This window comes from Lygodium microphyllum, chromosome 25, assembly GCF_053477565.2.
Source record: "Lygodium microphyllum isolate KBCC chromosome 25, Lygodium_microphyllum_v1.1.10, whole genome shotgun sequence".
Classification (NCBI taxonomy): Eukaryota; Viridiplantae; Streptophyta; class Polypodiopsida; order Schizaeales; family Lygodiaceae; genus Lygodium; species Lygodium microphyllum.
Genome location: NC_141159.1, coordinates 34,274,701 through 34,293,547, shown reverse-complemented (window position 1 = coordinate 34,293,547; position 18,847 = coordinate 34,274,701). Strand labels below are relative to the sequence as shown.

At 44.3% G+C, this 18,847-nt stretch overlaps 1 protein-coding gene across 1 annotated transcript in view; it reads left to right on the top strand.

Annotated features, from left to right (window-relative positions):
- LOC148014071 (RNA polymerase II C-terminal domain phosphatase-like 2) overlaps positions 1-18,847 on the top strand; it is a 195,344-nt gene that overhangs the window by 148,582 nt on the left and 27,915 nt on the right. The window contains exons 8-12 of the mRNA XM_087666325.1: positions 9,314-9,928; positions 10,032-10,086; positions 10,175-10,290; positions 10,375-10,428; positions 10,510-10,606. Coding sequence (XP_087522451.1) covers positions 9,314-9,928; positions 10,032-10,086; positions 10,175-10,290; positions 10,375-10,428; positions 10,510-10,606 — 937 coding nt within the window. The remainder of the gene's footprint in view (positions 1-9,313; positions 9,929-10,031; positions 10,087-10,174; positions 10,291-10,374; positions 10,429-10,509; positions 10,607-18,847) is intronic.

Below are 18,847 nucleotides of genomic sequence, written 5' to 3'. Positions count from 1 at the left end.
GATTGGGAGCATTTGCTGGACTTTGCCAATACTCTGCTTGGCGATTATGTCCAGCATAATAATGAATCTTTTTCTGATGCGGCAACGGATGATGTGCTGGAAGCCACAGTGGACCCCAAATCAGTCTTGCGATCCTTCTCGGTGTTTTATGACCGTGCAGTTATACTTTTCTTCACTGGCAGGATCCCAGTGCTTTCACATATTCGCCAGTGGATGCACCATTTATTGCAAGGGGAGTGTGTTGAGGAGATCTTCCTTGGACATCGCGGCTTTTATGAGGTGCTGTTGAAATCGGAAACGCATCGAGCTGAGCTCCTGTCCAAGTTGCCACTATTCTTTGATCGTCGCTTGGTCCATGTTGTGCCATGGCGCCCCATGGCGACTTCCAGCGTCTGCTTCAACGAGAATGCCCGGTGTGGGTGGAGGTGGAAAATTGTCCGGCGGTCTATTGGCCCATGTTGAAGGATGCGATGGGGGTTGTGGGAACAGTGCTGGTTCCCCCAAGCCTCAGGGCGATGAACCGAAACCGTTTATGCATGCTATGGGACACAGCCAAGAAAAGGCCCGCGTGGCTTCGCCTCAATTGTTCAGGCATGCACCCTTTGCATTTCCGCTTAAAATGGGGCAACTTTGCGGGACACTGCTTTTCATGTGGTAAATTGGGGCATTTCATGGCCGAATGCCCTGAAAGGCAACCGTCTTCAGAGGATGCGCAGGTTGTGCTGCCCAAGGATGACATAGTGCTTGATGCCACGCCCCAGGAAGCCCTTCAGTCTCCTCATGTCATGGATTAAGGCAAACAACAGGTCCTGAGTATGGATGCCCGTCGCACTGACTGGATTGAGGCACGTCCCAAAAAAGGTAAAAAGTTGGATGTAGGCCTGGCGGATCCTGGGCCTACTGCTTCCCAGGATTCAGTGCGCACGTATACGTGCAGGAAAGAAATGGTCACTTCACAGCAGGCTGCGCGTCCTACGGCCTCGTCTGCCCCCCGTAATCAGTCTCCAAGGAGAGTCTATACCGACGGCCCCAAAGGCCCACCTGCTAAGCTGGCGTTTGATGCCAAAGGTAATGTTATTACACCCTGGGATCGGCGTTATCCCCGCCCCTCTCCCAAGGCAGTGGATTTCCCTTCTACCTCTAAAGCAGGTCGCCAGAATTCGTTTGCAGTATTGGCTGATTTTCTGGATGAGGGTGTCCTGGATGCTCTCGCGGAAAAGGTGAAATCGAGGCAGCAGGCGCCTCGTTCATGACTTCCTTCTGTGAGGATACATGAAGATAGCCACGTGGAATGTGCGAGGCATTTGCTCTCGCCATAAGCAACATGCCATGTGGACCGTCTTGCATGAGAACCAGTGGGATGTATTGTGTGCAGTTGAGCACAAAAGTCACGGTGAAGCAGGAAAAGTTGTGGATTGTCATGGATTCCGTCTGTTTTATGCAGGGACCCATGCTACGCACTATTCGGGCGTGCTGATGATTGTCCGTGAGAAATATCAGCCTGTCCTTGTTAAAAATGATGTGCAGGGCCGCTTTCTGGTAATCGAAGTCTTATTTGAAGGAGAGATTTTATGGTTGTTGGGCCTCTATGCTCCGAATGATCCCGCATCCCGACGGGATCTTTGGTCCACTTTGCAGGGCTCCATGTCACTCGGCCGAAGGGGGTTTTTGATGGGTGATTTCAATATGTGTGTTGACTCTTCTCAGTCCACTTCAGGGCATTCGGTAATGGATACGCCGGAAAGCCGGGTGTGGAGTTCCTTTGCTTTGCACGTACTCAAGCAAGATCTTTGGTCGTGGCTTCACCCTTCTTTTTCGGGGTTTACTTTTCATTCCGCACAATATGCAACTACTTGGTCGCGGCTGGACAGAATGTATATCATGCAGGGGGATGATTTTCTTCCCGAGATGCTGGAAATGAAGGTCTTGCAGCAATATGCGTTGTCGGACCATTTCCCCCTCCAGCTTGAGATGCGGGCACAATCTATTGCACCTTTTGTGCAATTGCTGGATAGACTCCCTTTACGTTTCAACTCCTCTTATTTGAAGCATTCCATTTTCCAGGGCTACATGCAGCAGTTGATTGAGAGGTTCTTATTGGACTTCGCCTCTGAGGACTTGCCTTCATTTGCACGGCTGCTCTCTAATGTGCAGCGGGTTGCTCGGCAGTACGGGATCCATCATGCCTCGCTTTGTCGCCGACGTCGACATGCAGCAGAGGACTTACTGGCTTTGGTCTGTTCCTTGCTCCTGGATTCCCCAGATGATGATTTTCTGCTGTCACTGGAGAGGCGTTTGGCCCATCTTATTCAAGTGTTTCAGTTGAAATCTTATCAGCAGGCCAAGCTGCATAACTTGACTGACACATTGCAAGATAGTGCCTGCCAGTCTCATAAGTTCTTTCGCGCCTTGCATGCGTCTCCGGCTCGCGAAAATATGACCAGACCCCAGGATTCGGAAGGTCGCATGGTCACTGATCCGCAGACCATTGTCACTATGTGCAGAAATTATTTTATGGAACTTCTTGGTTCTTCTCCCTCGCCTTCTGACCAGGTTACGCATGCCCGCTCGGTCTTCTATCATCTGGTCCGCCAGCAGGTTCCAGTTGATATGCAAGCCACTTTGGAGGCGGATATTTGCGAGGAGGAGGTTATGGATGTTTTGTTGCACCTGCCGAAGGATAAAAGTCCTGGCTGGGATGGTCTCACTAATGAATTTTTTCAGACCTCGGCCACGCAGTTGGTGAAGCCATTGGTGGTCATGTTTCAGCAGGTTTGGGAAACAGGGGTCATGCCCTCCTCATGGAAAGAAGGCCTTATCAAACTAATTCCAAAGGTCCCTTCGCCGTCAAAGGTGCAACACTGGAGACCAATCTCTTTGATGGGCTCCATGTATAAAATCTACTCCAAAGTGCTGGCGAATCGGCTATACAAGCACCTTCCAGCTATTGTGCATCCTCTCCAATATGGCTTCATTAAGGGCCGCAACATTCTGCATAATATCTTAAATGTGCAAATGGCTATTGACTATGCGCGGCACTCCGGTCAGGAAGTGGTATTGATTCAATTGGACTTGGAAAAGGCGTTTGATTATGTGGACTGGTCTTTCATTGCAGATCTCATGTCTGCTATGGGCTTTGGTACCCGGATGTCCCGATTGATCTACACCATTAGTGCTGCGGCTTCCTCCAGAGTTATGCTCAATGGTGGGGTTACAGAGCCATTTGTCCTTGCACGCTCGGTCAGACACGGTTGTCCTTTGAGTCCTCTCTTCTTTGCCCTGGCGACTCACCCGGTCCTTTCAATGTTATCCTCCATGGCAGCCTCTGCTCAGTTGGCAGGCTTGTCTCTCCCTTTGGGTCAGCACTTCGTTAGCCAATCTTTGGCTGATGACACCTTTATGATTTTGCAGGCGGACAGGGACAACATTCGAAGGGTCTTAGATGTTTGGACACTCTTTGGTCAGGCCTCTGGGCTTCGCATCAATGCCTTTAAGTCAGCCATTCTCAGTTGTACGGAGCCTGATTTATAGTCATTAGGCTGGCAAGGCCAGGTGGTTTCCCGTGGCTCCATTGTCAGGCATCTTGGATACCCATTGGGGGTGGATGTACGGCCAAAAGACCTGCTGGAGTGGATTTCACAAAAACTGGCGGCGAAGTTTATGTATTGGAAGTCGCAAGCGTGGCCATTCCATGTCCGCCTCAAAGTGGCCCAGACAATCATGCTACCAATGCTAACGTATTTCCTGCCTTTGTTGCCATGGACGCCTACTACTTTGAAGGCTCTCACTCATCCCATCCGTTTCATGCTATGGAAGAAGGATTCACTGCAGGCAGGCATTTCGTGGATTTCATGGTCACATACATGTACCCCTAAGCGCATGGGTGGTGGAGCTAATTTGGATGCAGAAACTCATATGCTAGCTCTCCGTTGGTCCCTTTTTCGTGCCATGTGTGTGGATCATCACCCGTGGACCATCATAGCCCGTTATTTTCTTGAGGACAGCGGGCTCCGCCATGGTAACACACGGCTTCGGGCCTCCTGGTGGCATGTCCTTAATGCTGACTCTCGTTTTTCCAATCCCTCTTCCTCTTTGTTACTGCACTTGGTCGGCTCTTGGAAAGTGGTGCTCCAAAAGGCCCGTTGGCACCCAGTAGGGGACCGCTTGCAGACTAACTCCTTTCAGCTGGAATTGTTGGCAGTATCGAGACTCCTTTCATGGGAAGATAAACATCAGCTCAGACCAAGATTTAACCGCATGGCCCGTTTAGGTGTGATGTCGGTTGCGGATGCTACCCTTGCCACTCGCAATGTCCTCGTATCGTTTCGGACTGCTAGGCGACTCTTCAAGATCCCGCGCGGATACCGTGATTTATGGCAAAAGCTTTCGTCGGAGCTTCAGGGTAGGCAACCCTTTCCTGCCCTAGCTGTGGATCGCCCTTGGCAGGACTGGGACCTTGCAGGCCGGTTGAGTCTGGAAAAGGCCTCTACTAATCAGGTGTATCATCTTCTCATTGAAGATCACCAATGGCTGGGTGAGAAAGCTAATACTGTTTGGGGACTGCGGAAATCGCTGTCATGGTGGCAGACAATGCTGATGGAGGGCTGGCTGAATAAGACACCTTTCAAATGCAAGTTCTTTCTTTGGCGGGTGATGATTGGTGGTCTTCCTCTTGCCTTGGCCCTTGCCAAGCGTCGCATCTCGAATGGCAATTGTTTCTTCTGTACCACACTGGCGGAATCGGCCCGACATCGTTTTCTTTCTTGCCCGCTCGCCAAGAATATCTGGTCACTCTTGTCGCACATTGGGCGCGCGGTGGTGGGGTCCTCACTAACTCCTTTCGACTGGGTTTTTGTGCGCCCGAAGTATCTCACACCGCCACAGTTGCATGTGAAGATCTTATTTCACTTTTTCAGATACTGGGGATGCTGGCACATTTGGACCACGCGCAATGCTTTCCTCTTTGATTCGGCCTCTAATGTACCGCGACACATTGCCAGGCTTAAAGGGCTCTTGCATTGGCAGCTAGATCTCATCCGACACTCCGACTTGCTCCCTCGGGAGGATTTGCATCCTTGGCATATGGCAATTGCCTCTGGGTCGTTGCCATGATTGGTGTAACCTTTTTAGTGCATTACTACGGGGATTTCCCACACGTTGGCCTAGGGCCCTCGTGTCTCTTGTAATCAGAAAAAGAGAGAGAGAAAGAGTGAGAGAACCTCTTCACATGATGGCTTAGTGTCATCATGTATCTTGTAATCAAGTAATCTTGTATTTTTTTCGTAATTAATACAATTACCTTTTACGAAAAAAAAAAGAGAGAGAGAGGGAGGGAGGGAGGGAGGGAGGGAGGGAGAGAGAGAGAGAGAGAGAGAGAGAGAGAGAGAAGATCTTCTCCGGCACTCTGACATGCTCCCTCGGGAGCACTTACGTCCCTGGCATATGGCAATTTCCTCTGTGTCTTTGCCATGACTTTGTAACTCTTTGGTTGTTTGGTTCTTGTAGAGAGTCAGTGTGTACACACGATGGGGTAGAGCCATCGTGTATCTTTTAATCTTGCAAACTTGTACCTTTTTCGTAATTAATACAATTACTTTTTACGGAGAGAGAGAGAGAGAGAGAGAGAGAGAGAGAGAGAGAGAGAGAGAGAGAGAGAGAGAGAGACTCATAAGTTCTTTTGCGCTCTACATGCCTCTCCTGCTCGAGAAAATATGATTAGACTCCAGAATTTAGAAGGTCAAATGGTCACTGACCCTTAGACCATTGTCAATATGTGCAGGAATTATTTTCTAGATCTTCTTGGTTCTTCTCAGTCACCTTCTGACCAGGTTATGCATGCACGTTCAGTCTTCTATGATCTGGTCCGACATCAGGTTCCACTTGATATGCAAACTACTTTGGAGACAGATAGTTGTGAGGAGGAGGTTATGGATGTTTTGTTGCACTTGCCTAAGGATAAAAGTCCCGGTTGGGATGGTCTCACCAATGAATTCTTTGAGAGTTCTGCTACCCAACTGGTGAAGCCATTGACGGCTACGTTTCAGCAGGTTTGGGAAACAGGGTTCATGTCTTGCTCATGGAAAGAAGGGCTTATCAAATTGCTTCCAAAGGTTCCTTCGCCGTCACTGTTGCAACATTGGAGACCAATCTCTTTGATGGGTTCGATGTATAAAATCTTTTCCAAAGTGCTGGCGAATTGGCTCCACAAGCATCTTCCGGCCATTGTGCATCCTCTTCAATATGGTTTCATTAAGGGCCGCAACATTCTTTATAATATCTTAAATGTGCAAATGGCTATTGACTATACAAGGCACTCTAGTCAGGAAGTGGTATTGGTCCAATTGGATCTGGAAAAGGCTTTTGACTATTTAGACTGGTCTTTCATTGGAGAAGTTATGTCTACTATGGGCTTTGGCACTCGGATGTCCCACTTGATCTACACCGTTAGTGCTGCGGCTTCTTCGCGAGTTATGCTAAATGGTGGTGTTACAGAGCCCTTTGTCCTCGCACGCTCTGTGAGACAGGGTTGTCCTTTGAGTCCTCTCTTCTTTGCCCTGGCGACTCATCCGGTTCTTTCGATGTTATCCTCCATGGCAGCTTCTGCTCAATTGGCCGGATTGTCTCTTCCTTTTGGTCAGCACTTCATTAGTCAATCTTTGGTTGATATGTCTGGACGCTCTTTGGTCAGGCTTCTGGTCTTCGTATCAATACTTCCAAATCAGCCATTCTCATTTGCACGGAGCCAGATTTACAGTCATTGGGCTGGCAGGGACAGGTTATTCCCCGTGGTTCCATTGTCAGGCATCTTGGGTACCCTTTGGGTGTTGATGTTCGGCCAAAACAACTACTACAGTGGATTTCACAGAAATTGGCAGCGAAGTTTCTGTATTGGAAGTCGCAAGCTTGGCCCTTCCATGTTCGCCTCAAAGTGGCTCAGACAATTATGCTGCCAATGCTCACATATTTCTTGCCATTGCTGCCTTGGACTCCTACTACTTTGAATGCTCTCATTCGGCCCATTTGTTTCATGTTATGGAAGAAGGCTTCATTGTAGGCAGGTATTTCGTGGATTTCGTGGTCGCATACATCCACCCCCAAACACCTGGGTGGTGGGGCCATTTTGGATGCCGAAACTCATATGCTGGCCCTTCGTTGGTCTCTTTTTCGTGCCATGTGTGTGGAGCATCACCCGTGGGCCGTGATAGCCCGTTATTTTCTTGAGGACCACGGGCTTCTGCATGGTAATATACAAATTCGAAGCTCCTAGTGGCATGTTCTTAATGCAGACTCTCGGTTTTCGAGTCCTTCGTCATCCCTGCTTGTTTAGTTGGTCGGCTCCTGACAATTGGTTCTCCAGAAGGCGCGTTGGCATCCAGCGGAGGACCCTTACATACTAACTCTTTTCAAATGGAATTGTTGGTAGCCTCGAGATTACTTTTATGGGAAGGCAAATAGGAGCTCAGACCAAAATTTAACTGCATGGCCCGTTTGGGCTTGATTTCAGTTGCAGATGCCACCCTTGCCAGTCGTAATGTCTTCATATCGTTTCGTACTGCCAGGAGGCTTTTCCGAATCCCTCGTGGATACCATGATTTATGGGAACAGCTTTTGTTAGTCCTCCAGAGTAGGCAACCCTTTCCTGCCCTTGCTGTGGATCGCCCTTGGCAGGACTGGGTCCTGGCAGGTCAGTTGAATTTGGAAAAGGCCTCGGCTAACCAGGCTGGTTACTAAAGCCAATACTGTATGGCGGTTGCGGAAATCTCAGTCATGGTGGAAGGCAACTGTGATGGAGGGCTGAGTGAACAAGACACCTTTCAAATGCAAGGTCTTTCTTTGGAGGGTAATGATTGGTGGTCCTTCTCTTGCCTCGGCCCTTTCCAAGCATCGAATCTCTAACGGCAATTGTTTCTTCTGCACCACCACGGTGGAATCGGCCCGTCATCTATTTATCTCTTACCCTCTCGCTAAGAATATCTGGTCGCTTTTGTCAGCGGTTTGGCGAGCGGTGGTTGGTTTCTCGCTGAGCCCTTTCGATTGGGTTTTTGTACGCCCAAAATACCCCACACCGGCTTAGTTGCATATGAAGATCTTGTTCCATTTTCTTAGATACTGGGGATGCTGGCACAATTGGACCACTCGGAATGCCTTTCTTTTTGATTCGGCATCTAATGTTCCGGGACACATTGCCAGGCTTAAAGGCCTCTTGCTTTGGCAGATAGATCTCATTCGGCACTCTGACTTGCTCCCTCGGGAGGACTTGCTTCCCTGGCATATGGCAATTTCCATTGTGTCTTTGCCATGACTTGTGTATCTCTGTCCGGGTTTTGTACTGACAGTTAACACACGCTGGTGTACAGCCATCGTGTATCTTGTAATCATGTAAACTTGTACCTTTTTTCGTAATTAATACAATTACCTTTTATGAAAAAAAAAAAGAGAGAGAGAGAGAAGGAAGGATATGTTTTACGAAAAGAAGAAGAAGGAAGGATATGTGTGTGTGAAGGGATGTACATAGGAGATGCTGCACAATGAACTTGCTCTTCTGTTGATGTGTTTAAAAGGTGAGACACAAGTTCAATAGGCACGTAGCCTTATCTTCTTAACCCAAATAAGAACTTGATATTATCTAAGATACTTAGCTAAATTATCTAAGCCACTAGGGGGACTGTTCACACGTGCACACACAGATTTAGGCACGCACACTATAGCAAGTTCATACACTAATCTCTGAAATATCCAGTAGTGGATATGCTTGACCTGTAATAGGAATTGGGAGGAGATTTGGGAGAATTACCCTGGTCCTTGCAATGTGACTCCTCTTCCATATGACCTAAGTGTTGGTAGTGGTTGCAGTATCTATACTTTTTTGAACATTCTACCTAGCTGCTGTGGTAGATTTGGTTTTTTCCGAGGAAGGGGAGTCACACTTGTTAGAGTTTTCTTTCTGTCCTTTAGAGTTCTTGCCACACCCTGATTGCCCATAATGGGCAAGGACATGACTTGCTGCATGAAATTGAAATAAATTGGGGGCAGCTTGTGAGAAATAGAGTGACCTGATCGTTGTCTGTCTTGGGTAAGCCAGTGGTGACCAACTCAGTGAGTATTCAGCCAACTATCATACCTGAGGAGCCAGCAAGAAACTATAGCAGTTCTGGGAATCTTTCATGTTTCTATCTTAATGGTTTGTGTGAAAGTAGAAAATTACAATCTTTCTTAACTCACCTGTACATGGTTTACTGCTTTTCACTCTTGCTTTATGTCATCGTGCTGCAATTCACTTGGGTGTATTGCACTTGTTTGATGTTGCTGACAGAAATCAGGGAGTGATTTGGCCAAGGTTTTGGATGTTCCTAGGGAGGGTGAAGAAGATAAACATCAATTTTTACAGCAAAACAGGCCTAATGTGACGGGTTCTGCTGTTTTTAGGCCCCCATTATCATCTAAGGAGGGTCAACTTGAAGGAAACCCTGAATTTCCAAATTTAAAAAGTGAGATGCCAGTCTTGAGAACCATGCAACCAGTTTTTACTCAGTCTTCTGAGCCGTCTCTTCAGAGCTCACCTGTAAGAGAAGATGGTGAAGTGCCAGAATCTGAGGTGGATCCAGATACACGCAGAAGGTTATTGATTTTGCAGCATGGACAAGACACTCAACATTTTCAAAAGTCACCTGGGAACCAAATGGATTCATCTTTTTCTTTAAAAATTCCCTCACAGTCTGGAGTCCTGTCTCACACACCTGCTGGTGGTTGGCTGGGTGCGGAGGAAGAGATAAGCCTACGACAGCTGTCAATGACTTCGTCGGCTCTGGAGTCTGAAATGCCAGCTTATGCCAAGCAGCGGTCTCATGGTTTATCTTTATTTGGTGTATCTGAAGTTTTAACTGCAGAGGCAAGTGCTCATGACTTAAAGAGATGCAATTCTGAAGAGGTGCGGATCATCTCTTAAAGTCTCCTAACCTGTAAACGTTGAAGAAAGGAACACACTTTTTCTGTTGGTTGTTGAACTTTTGGAATTGTTTTATATCATCCAGCTGAAGAGTGGAAATGAGACACACAGATTGGAGTTATTTGCACGAATGCCACCAGGTATTATATGTACTTAGAACTGCTGAATGCAGGCTATATGTTATAGCTTCAATGATGTTGGATCAATTAGCTGTCTTTATGTTTATAGATTTGCTTACTCCGAAGCCAAGTGGATTCCAGCTGAGATCAAGCTCTCCGTTGATCTACCCACAAACAAATCCGGTTAATTGTTTGCAAGAGATTTCCGAAAAGTGTAATCTGAAGGTGATTATTCACAACTTGCTTTGTTGTAAGATAATTCTTCAGAGACTTTGTGTATAATTTTCACCTACTTTTACTGTCCTGCAGTTGGAGTTCAAATCTGTGCTGAACACAACAAAGGAGCTGCAATTTTCTGTTGAGGTATTCCTGAGTAAAACAAATAATTCCAGTCATTTTTTTCCATCTTTTGTTTTGCAGATGTTAATGTATACCAACCTGCAGGTTCTTTTAAGTGGGGAACATGTTGGTGAAGGTGTTGGTAGAACCAAAAAGGAGGCTCAAATTAAAGCAGCTGACAATGCTTTAAGGTTTATGGGAAGTAAGTTTTTTGGATAACTTCTCACAAAGTAAGGTCCATAGGTGTTCATCTTTGTAAAGGAGGGTGACTAGACAATTACCAATATTTCAAACCTCTGATCTTCCCATTTTCTTAAAGTGGCATGCATGCTTACGTGTTATGTTTCATCTAATGTCTTTGATACAAAACGGAAGCTGTAGTTTGTAAAAACTGTGATAGTATTTGGAAATTTTGTCTCAAAAGAATAAGCTTGCAATGAGCCTAACCTTATGATGATAATTGTCTATATCAGTATGCTGATTGGATCATGCAGAGCTGCATGATGCCACATAAGAGAAAAACTAGGAAATACAGGCATTTGGGAAAAGGCTGAGGTAAAATGGGAACAGTTCATGTTTTATGTGCAGCATGGAACAATTCTTGATTGGATCAGGTACTAGGATATTGTCAAGGGCTTGCCTTAGCGGGATTGTAAATTGTGAGACTCATCCAGTCTCTTGTATTTTATAGCTCCTTGTATCACTTGTTATATTTGATGTAGATTGAAAGTTTTGGTGTCCCTAGGATGTGGGATCTGATCAAAGTAGGGTTCTTGTTGAGCTTTTCTTATCGTGTAACCATGCTAAGAATTAGGATTTGTGATACAAATTTTCATGGATCCTAATCTCATACATGCTAACTACCCTTTAAACTCCTCAAGGCCCCCTATAAGGCTGGGTTGTTTTGAGTTCAAACTACATTGGTAAAGAAGCTTTCCCTTTAACCCAGAATTATTAGCTACAAGGTTAGATCTGTGGTTTCACTGGCTACTAGGATCAAATGGGTAGTGAACTTTTACAAGGATTTTGATTGAAGGATTTTAAGGGCTTTTTTCAAATAATCTTAGGATCCAAATGTGCTGATGGAGACTAGGTTGGCTTGTTTGTTGTTGTTCCTATTGTGTGATCACTCTCTTATAGGGTTGTGGAGAAATGGTAGGCTTTGCAGGGAGGAACACAGAATCTACTGCTGGAAAGGACTGCTGAGAATAAAACACAGAGATTGCTGAATGATGACAATGACATCTCTGAATATTGATGAGCAGATTGAGAATGAGTAGGGTTGCTAGTCAATTGATCAAAGCACAGCAAAAAGGATGTCATGTGCTGGAATAAGTCGTCCTAATTGCAAAATGCACTTGGCACATCCATGATGGTGCACATGGAGACTAGAGTGCCACCAAATAGCAGCATAGGAGCAGTCTCGGTACCAAGAAGGGAACCTTCAAAATATGTCCCTATCAGCTGCAATGATGCCGCCACACTGGGGGACTGGGTGCCAGCTGAGGGAGATGAATGCAAGGCTGATGAAGATGGTTGCCAAGCTGGGACAGCATATAAGAAAGCTCCACAAATTGTCATGTCCTCTGTGTCAGGGTGTAGACAGCAGCGGAGAGTGCTGAGTGAGTGATCTGATTAAAGTTTTTTTTTTTGGGGGTTGGTTTTGGGGGGGGGGGGGGGGGGGGGGGGGGGGGTGGTGTTAAGAATGCCCACACATGCCGTATATTTAGGGTATTTCAGCTGTTGGCACGGTTGCTATTGTAGACAATGTCATTGGCTTGCTTGGGGAAATTGAGTGCATTTGTTGTGGCTTTGGAATGAGCTATAATGGTCTTGAACTGATGCTCAGTAGATAAAGCCATTAGTCAAAAAGCAGAGTTCTATCTAGGGTGGCTATGGCTGCCATAGAGATCAGATTGCTTTGAGGATATCAATGATACTTGAGATGGAGCTTAGTACCAGAGTATGGATTGTGAATTTGAAGCTTGTTATACAGACTCCAGATTCAGCACAAAACCCCAATGGAGAGGTCTTGCAGTTTTAGCTATGAAAGATTAGGATTTAGGTTAGAGATGAGAGCAAGTTAGAGTAGGAAGATGGATAGATCTTTTAGTTTTAAGTATGGAGGAAGATTAAGGTTTAGATTAGAGATGAGAGGAGGCTAGAAGAGAATCTAGCCTTTGATACTATGAAAGAAAAGTGGGCTTCTATCAAGATCTATATGGTAAAGCTTCATAATGTTAGACAAAAGGATGATAGAATAAGAGTAATTGAAGCAAACAAATGAACTTCTACTGATGCATGTTGGAAGGCGGAGCAAGATGTAAGAGCACAAGTGGAAACAAGAAGATACAATAGCTATGAAGATTCAAGCAAGAGAGAGCAAGATGGTGTGTGGGAACTCTAACAATCACAATGTGTAACTTGCCTACTCTTAATTCTATTGTCATAGAAAGAATAAAGAATAAAGTGACAGTGACGGGCAGTTGCCACTTGCAATGTACAGGTGTGTGGGTAGTAAGTACAAGTAAATGTAAGTGGCTAGCCACAAGTGGCCTTTAACCCCCAACAATCTCCCACTTAAAGGAAAATGTGCCTAAGTGTGGAGATCTCTAAGATCATGTGGATTCCATGTGCATCACATTGTTTGGATCTACTTGTAGAGACTTTGGAAAAGGTTGGATGGATAGATGACCTCTTCAAGAGAGGTAGAAGCATGGTAAAGTTTGTGACAAAGAGGCCTAGAGTGCATGTCATTTTTAGGGTAAAGAGTGATTTGGATCTTTTGAAGCCATTAGCCACTCGCTTCACTTACATGTTTATTGTTGTGGAGAGACTTGTTAGAGTCCACCAAGGCCTCTTGAGGACGGTTCTCTCTAGAGAATGTGCTGCTTGGGATGAGAGGGAGCAGCCTAGGGCTTTGACATTTATCAGAAATGTTATGGATGAGGCCTATTAGGAGGATGCAACTGCATTGGTAAAATCTTTGACTCCCATTTACACAGTTTTGAGGATCACTGATATGGAGGGTAGTACTCTAGGCCTTTTGTACGAGTACATGGATAAGATTGGAGAGGTGCTCGACAGAAACATATTTTTGTCTCAAGATAAGTAAATGAATCAATGACCATTCATTCTAATTTCACATTTTTAATCATATGTATGAATCTATGATCTATCATGATTCATAATTTATATTGCTATGTGGGTAACAGTTTAACTTTTATAAATGTTATGGAGTGCAAGACATTTGTGCAGTGTGGAACATGAGATGAGGTTGGTTTTATAAACCAAACCATGTTGTTATACATTGCTTGTATCCTCTTTGGCATAGCGAGGATCAATATGCAAGTAATGAGCTTAAAGAGGGCTTGTAATTATTTTTCTAAGTGGGCTGATGGAGATGTTTCCATCATTACACGGCTTGAGGATGATCTCCTCAAGTTTCATAATCATACTCTCTCATTTGTATGCCCCACAATAGAGTTACATGAGGCACAACTCCAGCTTGTGTCTTGGTGGGAGAAATATGGAAATTGTGTTCTAATATTGATGATTAAAGTTTAAACAATAAACATATTACATCTTACAATGATACATGTAAGTTATAACTTGTAACATAAACAAGTATGCTGAATTATTTCTTATTCTTTTGTTGGAATTTGGAAAAAAAGGATGGCTATCCATATTCTCTCGCAGGATTGTGGTAGTGGTCTTGTTGAGAGAAATTGGAGCATGTGGGCATTGTTTCATACCAAAAACAGAAATAAGTTGAAGATTGCTTAGCTTGAGAGAGTGGTTTTTTGCCATGTAACTTGTGCTTGATTGAGAATTCAAGTTACACACGTGAGCCAAAGTAGGTAAATGTAGATAAGATTAACATAGAGAAGGTGAGGGACATTCCTACCGTTCGAAAGGAGGAGACAGACATCTAGCATACACTATATGAGGAGATGTCTGCACCTGCATATCGGAATGGTCTACGCATATATAAGCTGGAGCGAGAGGATATTGACTTCGACATGGAGTTGCTTCTACCTCTACAGCTCGAATGGTGGCAGATGACGATGATGATACCTCCTCTTCCTCTAATAGCAGTACTAGTGCTCTTGCTAGTAGACCTGAGGAGGCTGAGACAAAGATGACCTTGGATGATGTTGAGTGACACTCACATGAGTCATTAGATGACAGATCATGATGATGATTCATAGACTTGTACTTTGTAGACTTGCTGTTAGTTGATCATGTAGATTCATCTTTATGGTTTAGTGGTATTTGGATGACTCATGAGATACTGTGATACACCATATATCATACATCATAGTTATATTTCTTTTTCATGCACTATTTACCAAGTTATGACTTACGAGTACTGTCAGATGGGAGAGGATCGAGGTGCAGCTGAAGTGCAGTAGACAGTGTGAGAGTGAGAGACAGAGTTGAGCACGATACCCAATGCAATAGTACTGAATAGAGTGTTAACTGAAAGTACAAACGATAACCCTTATACCTTAGGGTTATAAGGGGCTGTTCACACCCGAACACAGTAAGTGCCCGTAGGTGATAGGTGGCCGCTACCTGCTATGTACAGGTGTGCGGGTAGTAAGTATAAGTAAATGTAGGTGGCTAGGCACATGTGGCCTTTAATCCCCACCACATACCTCTCTAAATAGGCCAACTACAACATTTTTAGGCCCTTCTAGATTGCACCAAAGAGAAACCTTAGGCCGTGGATATTCTTCCCTAAAAGTGTGCAATATTTGAATGATGCCACCTCCCTAGCCCTTTAGTCTTCTAATCAAGCTAGTGCTCATATAGATTACATCAACTATGACATAGATGTATTTTCTTTTGTAACCATGCTAGAGACTAAGATTTGAGGTACATTTGATCATGTATATGTCACACAAATGTGAAATTTTGAGATGCTTTAATCTTGCTGATAACATTTGATGAAGTTACTTATCAAATGCGCAAAGTTTTTAGTACATGTGATGCACATTGCAGTTATTTCATGGTAACAGGCCAAGGACTCCGAGGATGCAATGGGTGCCAAAGGCAAAAATTGTGATAAGTTATGCCAGCTGGGCTTTCAGGGTTAGTTGGTGTCAATTTTGACCCTAGTATAGTTGTTTGGCCAATAAGTGTCAATGATGACATTAGGGACTACTAGTCTAAGGGTGAACGGAGATTGAGGGCCACTCCAAGTTGCAAATGGCCTAGCCAATTTAATTATGGATGGGCACATTTAATTTTGGGCAGGGTTAGAAGGGCTGAAATTAGTTTTCAGGATTATTTAATTATAAAAGTTAATTAAATGGTTGGATAATGCTGAAAAATGGGTTTAGAAGCCTGCCACTTGGCAAAAATGCCCATGCAAATTGAGAAAACGTCTGTGGGGGACTTAGTCTTAGCTGTTTAGTTAGTTTTACAGGTTGGGAGAGAGAGAGAGAGGGAGCTATTGGTCCATTATTTGATTAGAGAACAGCAATTCACTGCAGAAGATAGCCATCTAGGGGCCTCAATAGGTAAGAGACAGCAGGTAGGGGTAGGGGACAGCAGGGAGACACCCTCCAGGGGTTGGCAACAACATTGCTGATCAGGTGATAACATTTTGGAGGTGCGTGGTAGTTGGTGACTGCTTTAAATGTGGGCTGAAGCAGGCAACATGCAGATTTTAGGGTTTTGTTGCAAAGAAAATCAGATTTCTCTCATCTTGGCTTTTTGTCACCTTCTCCAATAATTTCTCTAAAGATCTCAGCACTTCTCAGCCGTTCTCAGCATATCTTAGCTAGATTTGGTGGATAGTAGGAAGATTTTTGCTGTAAACCCTAAATTTATGCCAAAATTAGGGTTTGACAGCTACCTTGGGACCCGAGCCAACAAGAGAAGACATTGTACAGTGAAATCAACACCTGAAATTGGTGGAATTGAGAGGGATTTCAGATGCCAGTCCATCCATTGTAAATTGGGGTAGCATTTGGCCAGTTGGTTCCATTTGTGCAAGTTTTGGGTGAAAATCAAGGGGCAATTGGTCCAATTTGCTTGCTGATCGTATGTATAGCAAGGGGCTTTTGGATTAGTAAAGGAGATTGTGGAATCTCAACTTGTTTACTGTCCATTAGCAATCAAAGTTAAAGAAATACCAAAAGGGGCGCTAGTTTTGGGGCCAACCGAGCATCTTTTGTCCAAGATTGTTAAGGTAATGTGTGCATTTCAGTTTATGCTCAGTTATTAATTGTTGTAATTTGTGCTTAATCAGGTTTTACCACCCTATCCAAAGTGGAAGATTGGTTTCGGTAACCCAATGCTAATACATGCTAACCAACCTTGCTTCTTAAAATATCATCATCAAACCAGTGATTACAACTACTCAAGTTCACAACACAAATGAGATAACCTTCAATCCTTGAGAATCCTCGAGATGGTTGACTTCGGACTATTTTCAAGCTTGACAATCCACAAGAGCTCCCACCTCCATTTCTTCATTGCCAAGGTCCTTGTCCTAGCCAACAAGATTTTGTAACTCGAGCATCAAGGACATGTCACCAGGCTAGTGTGTGCACCCTTTGGTTGTATAGATTTTTTAGCTTAAGCCTTTTTGTGTGTGGCTTTTCCTTTGAAGTAATTGGAGGTGTCTTGGGCTTGAAGGTCCTTGGTTGTGGGATTGATGATGTCACATTGATGGTACAATTGATTTGTTTGGGAAGGTTTGAGAACAAAGCTTGATCCTTTAAGGCTAAAAGCCTAAGCATTTAAAGCTTCACATCTATAACAAACATGTTGCTGCTAGAGATATGCCGTTATCCACATTGGTGTCTTTGAGGTGGCCTACATATGCCATATATGGCTGCAAGAAACCATATGCACGATAAGGATCATTGCCAATTAAGCTATGTATAGCTGCTCGTTGTTTTGTTGATGGGAATCTGCAAAAACAACACCCTCTTTACGTCAGGACATTGGTGTCTTTGAGATAGCCTACATAAGCCATATACGGCTGCAAGAAACCATATTCACGATAAGGATCATTGCAAATTAAGCTATGTATAGCTGCTCATTGGTCTGTTGAGGGGAATCTGCAAAAACAACACCCTTTTCACGTTAGGATTGATGCATTTATTGTGTGGTTTCAACGGTCAACATATGTACCTGTCATGCTGGTAGTCTTTGTAGGAAGCCCTCCCAAAACTTAGTGTTATGGCCACCCAACATCAAATCAGCCTCATCCAATAGGTCCCCTTGCTTATATGTTCATATCCAAGGAAAAACCATTTCACACATCCACAACTCATAGACTTTGTATGTAGGCAAGAAGCCAAGTTAAATTTATGCCTTGCAAAGGGCCTACCCATTATTGATTGGTAATAACCCAAGTTTCAAACACAAAGGGCTGCCCATTCATACTATCAATTCTTATCCATAATGAAAATTTCTGCTACCACTTATAGACTGCGTGGATTCATGGGAATTGTCACAGATGGGAGTTGATTGCTAGTATCATTGCTTGGTTCACACGACTACAATGTGTGATCATGCCATTGACGTCAAGGATGTCTCCACTACAAAGACTCTCTATAGGATCAGTGACGATACTCTTCATGGGAGATGGGAGAGACTACAAGGTGGCTGTAAGCAGATGAGGAGGAGAATTGCTGTTTGTGGACATGGCACCCTGGTACCTTCTTTCATTTAATACCTCATACGGTTTGGCATTATAGCCCACCAGATTGGTTGTTCACTCAGTACCAAAGGCCAAAAACATTTTCTAGAGAAATGCACTCAAGCACCCACATGTGTCTAACAAACATGAAGAAACCATAATATGTACTTGTTCAGTATGTTGGATGACCACCATACTTCATATGTTTGATGGTTGGGCCTCCACACTATGAATCCATAGTTGGTGGGAGTGAACTTCCTTGTCGAGCATAGCCTTTGCACCAAGGCCAAAAACCCTAGAATACACTTACAGCTATCTGTGGCTTCAAGTAAACCCTTGCTAGTCATGGGGGGAATCTTGAAACATTGTCTTGACAAAAATAGCAAACTTCTAGTCGCTGAAACTTGTCAAATTCATTCTGCTACAGGAACAAGACATGTCCTTTGTTGAGCCACCAAAATCGAGGCTTGCATTAACATCCAATTATCATGCATTAATGCCTAATTTTTCTCTTTAAAAACAGCCAATGGAATGTGATACAAGCTTCATACAGGATAGATAGGTTTCAAAACCTTTTCTGTGAAATATGCAAGTGTTTTCGGGAAGCTTAAAGCAAAAGAGAGTGAAAACAAGAAGCAAAAGCTTAAAGCTCTTATACTTTGACATGTCAAGGTCTTGTTAGGATCATAGGATGACATGTGGGTGTGACTAGGCCCCATAGAGGTTGACAAACAAGATGTGGGTGCTGAACCACAAGATGTGGATGTTCCACACAAGTTG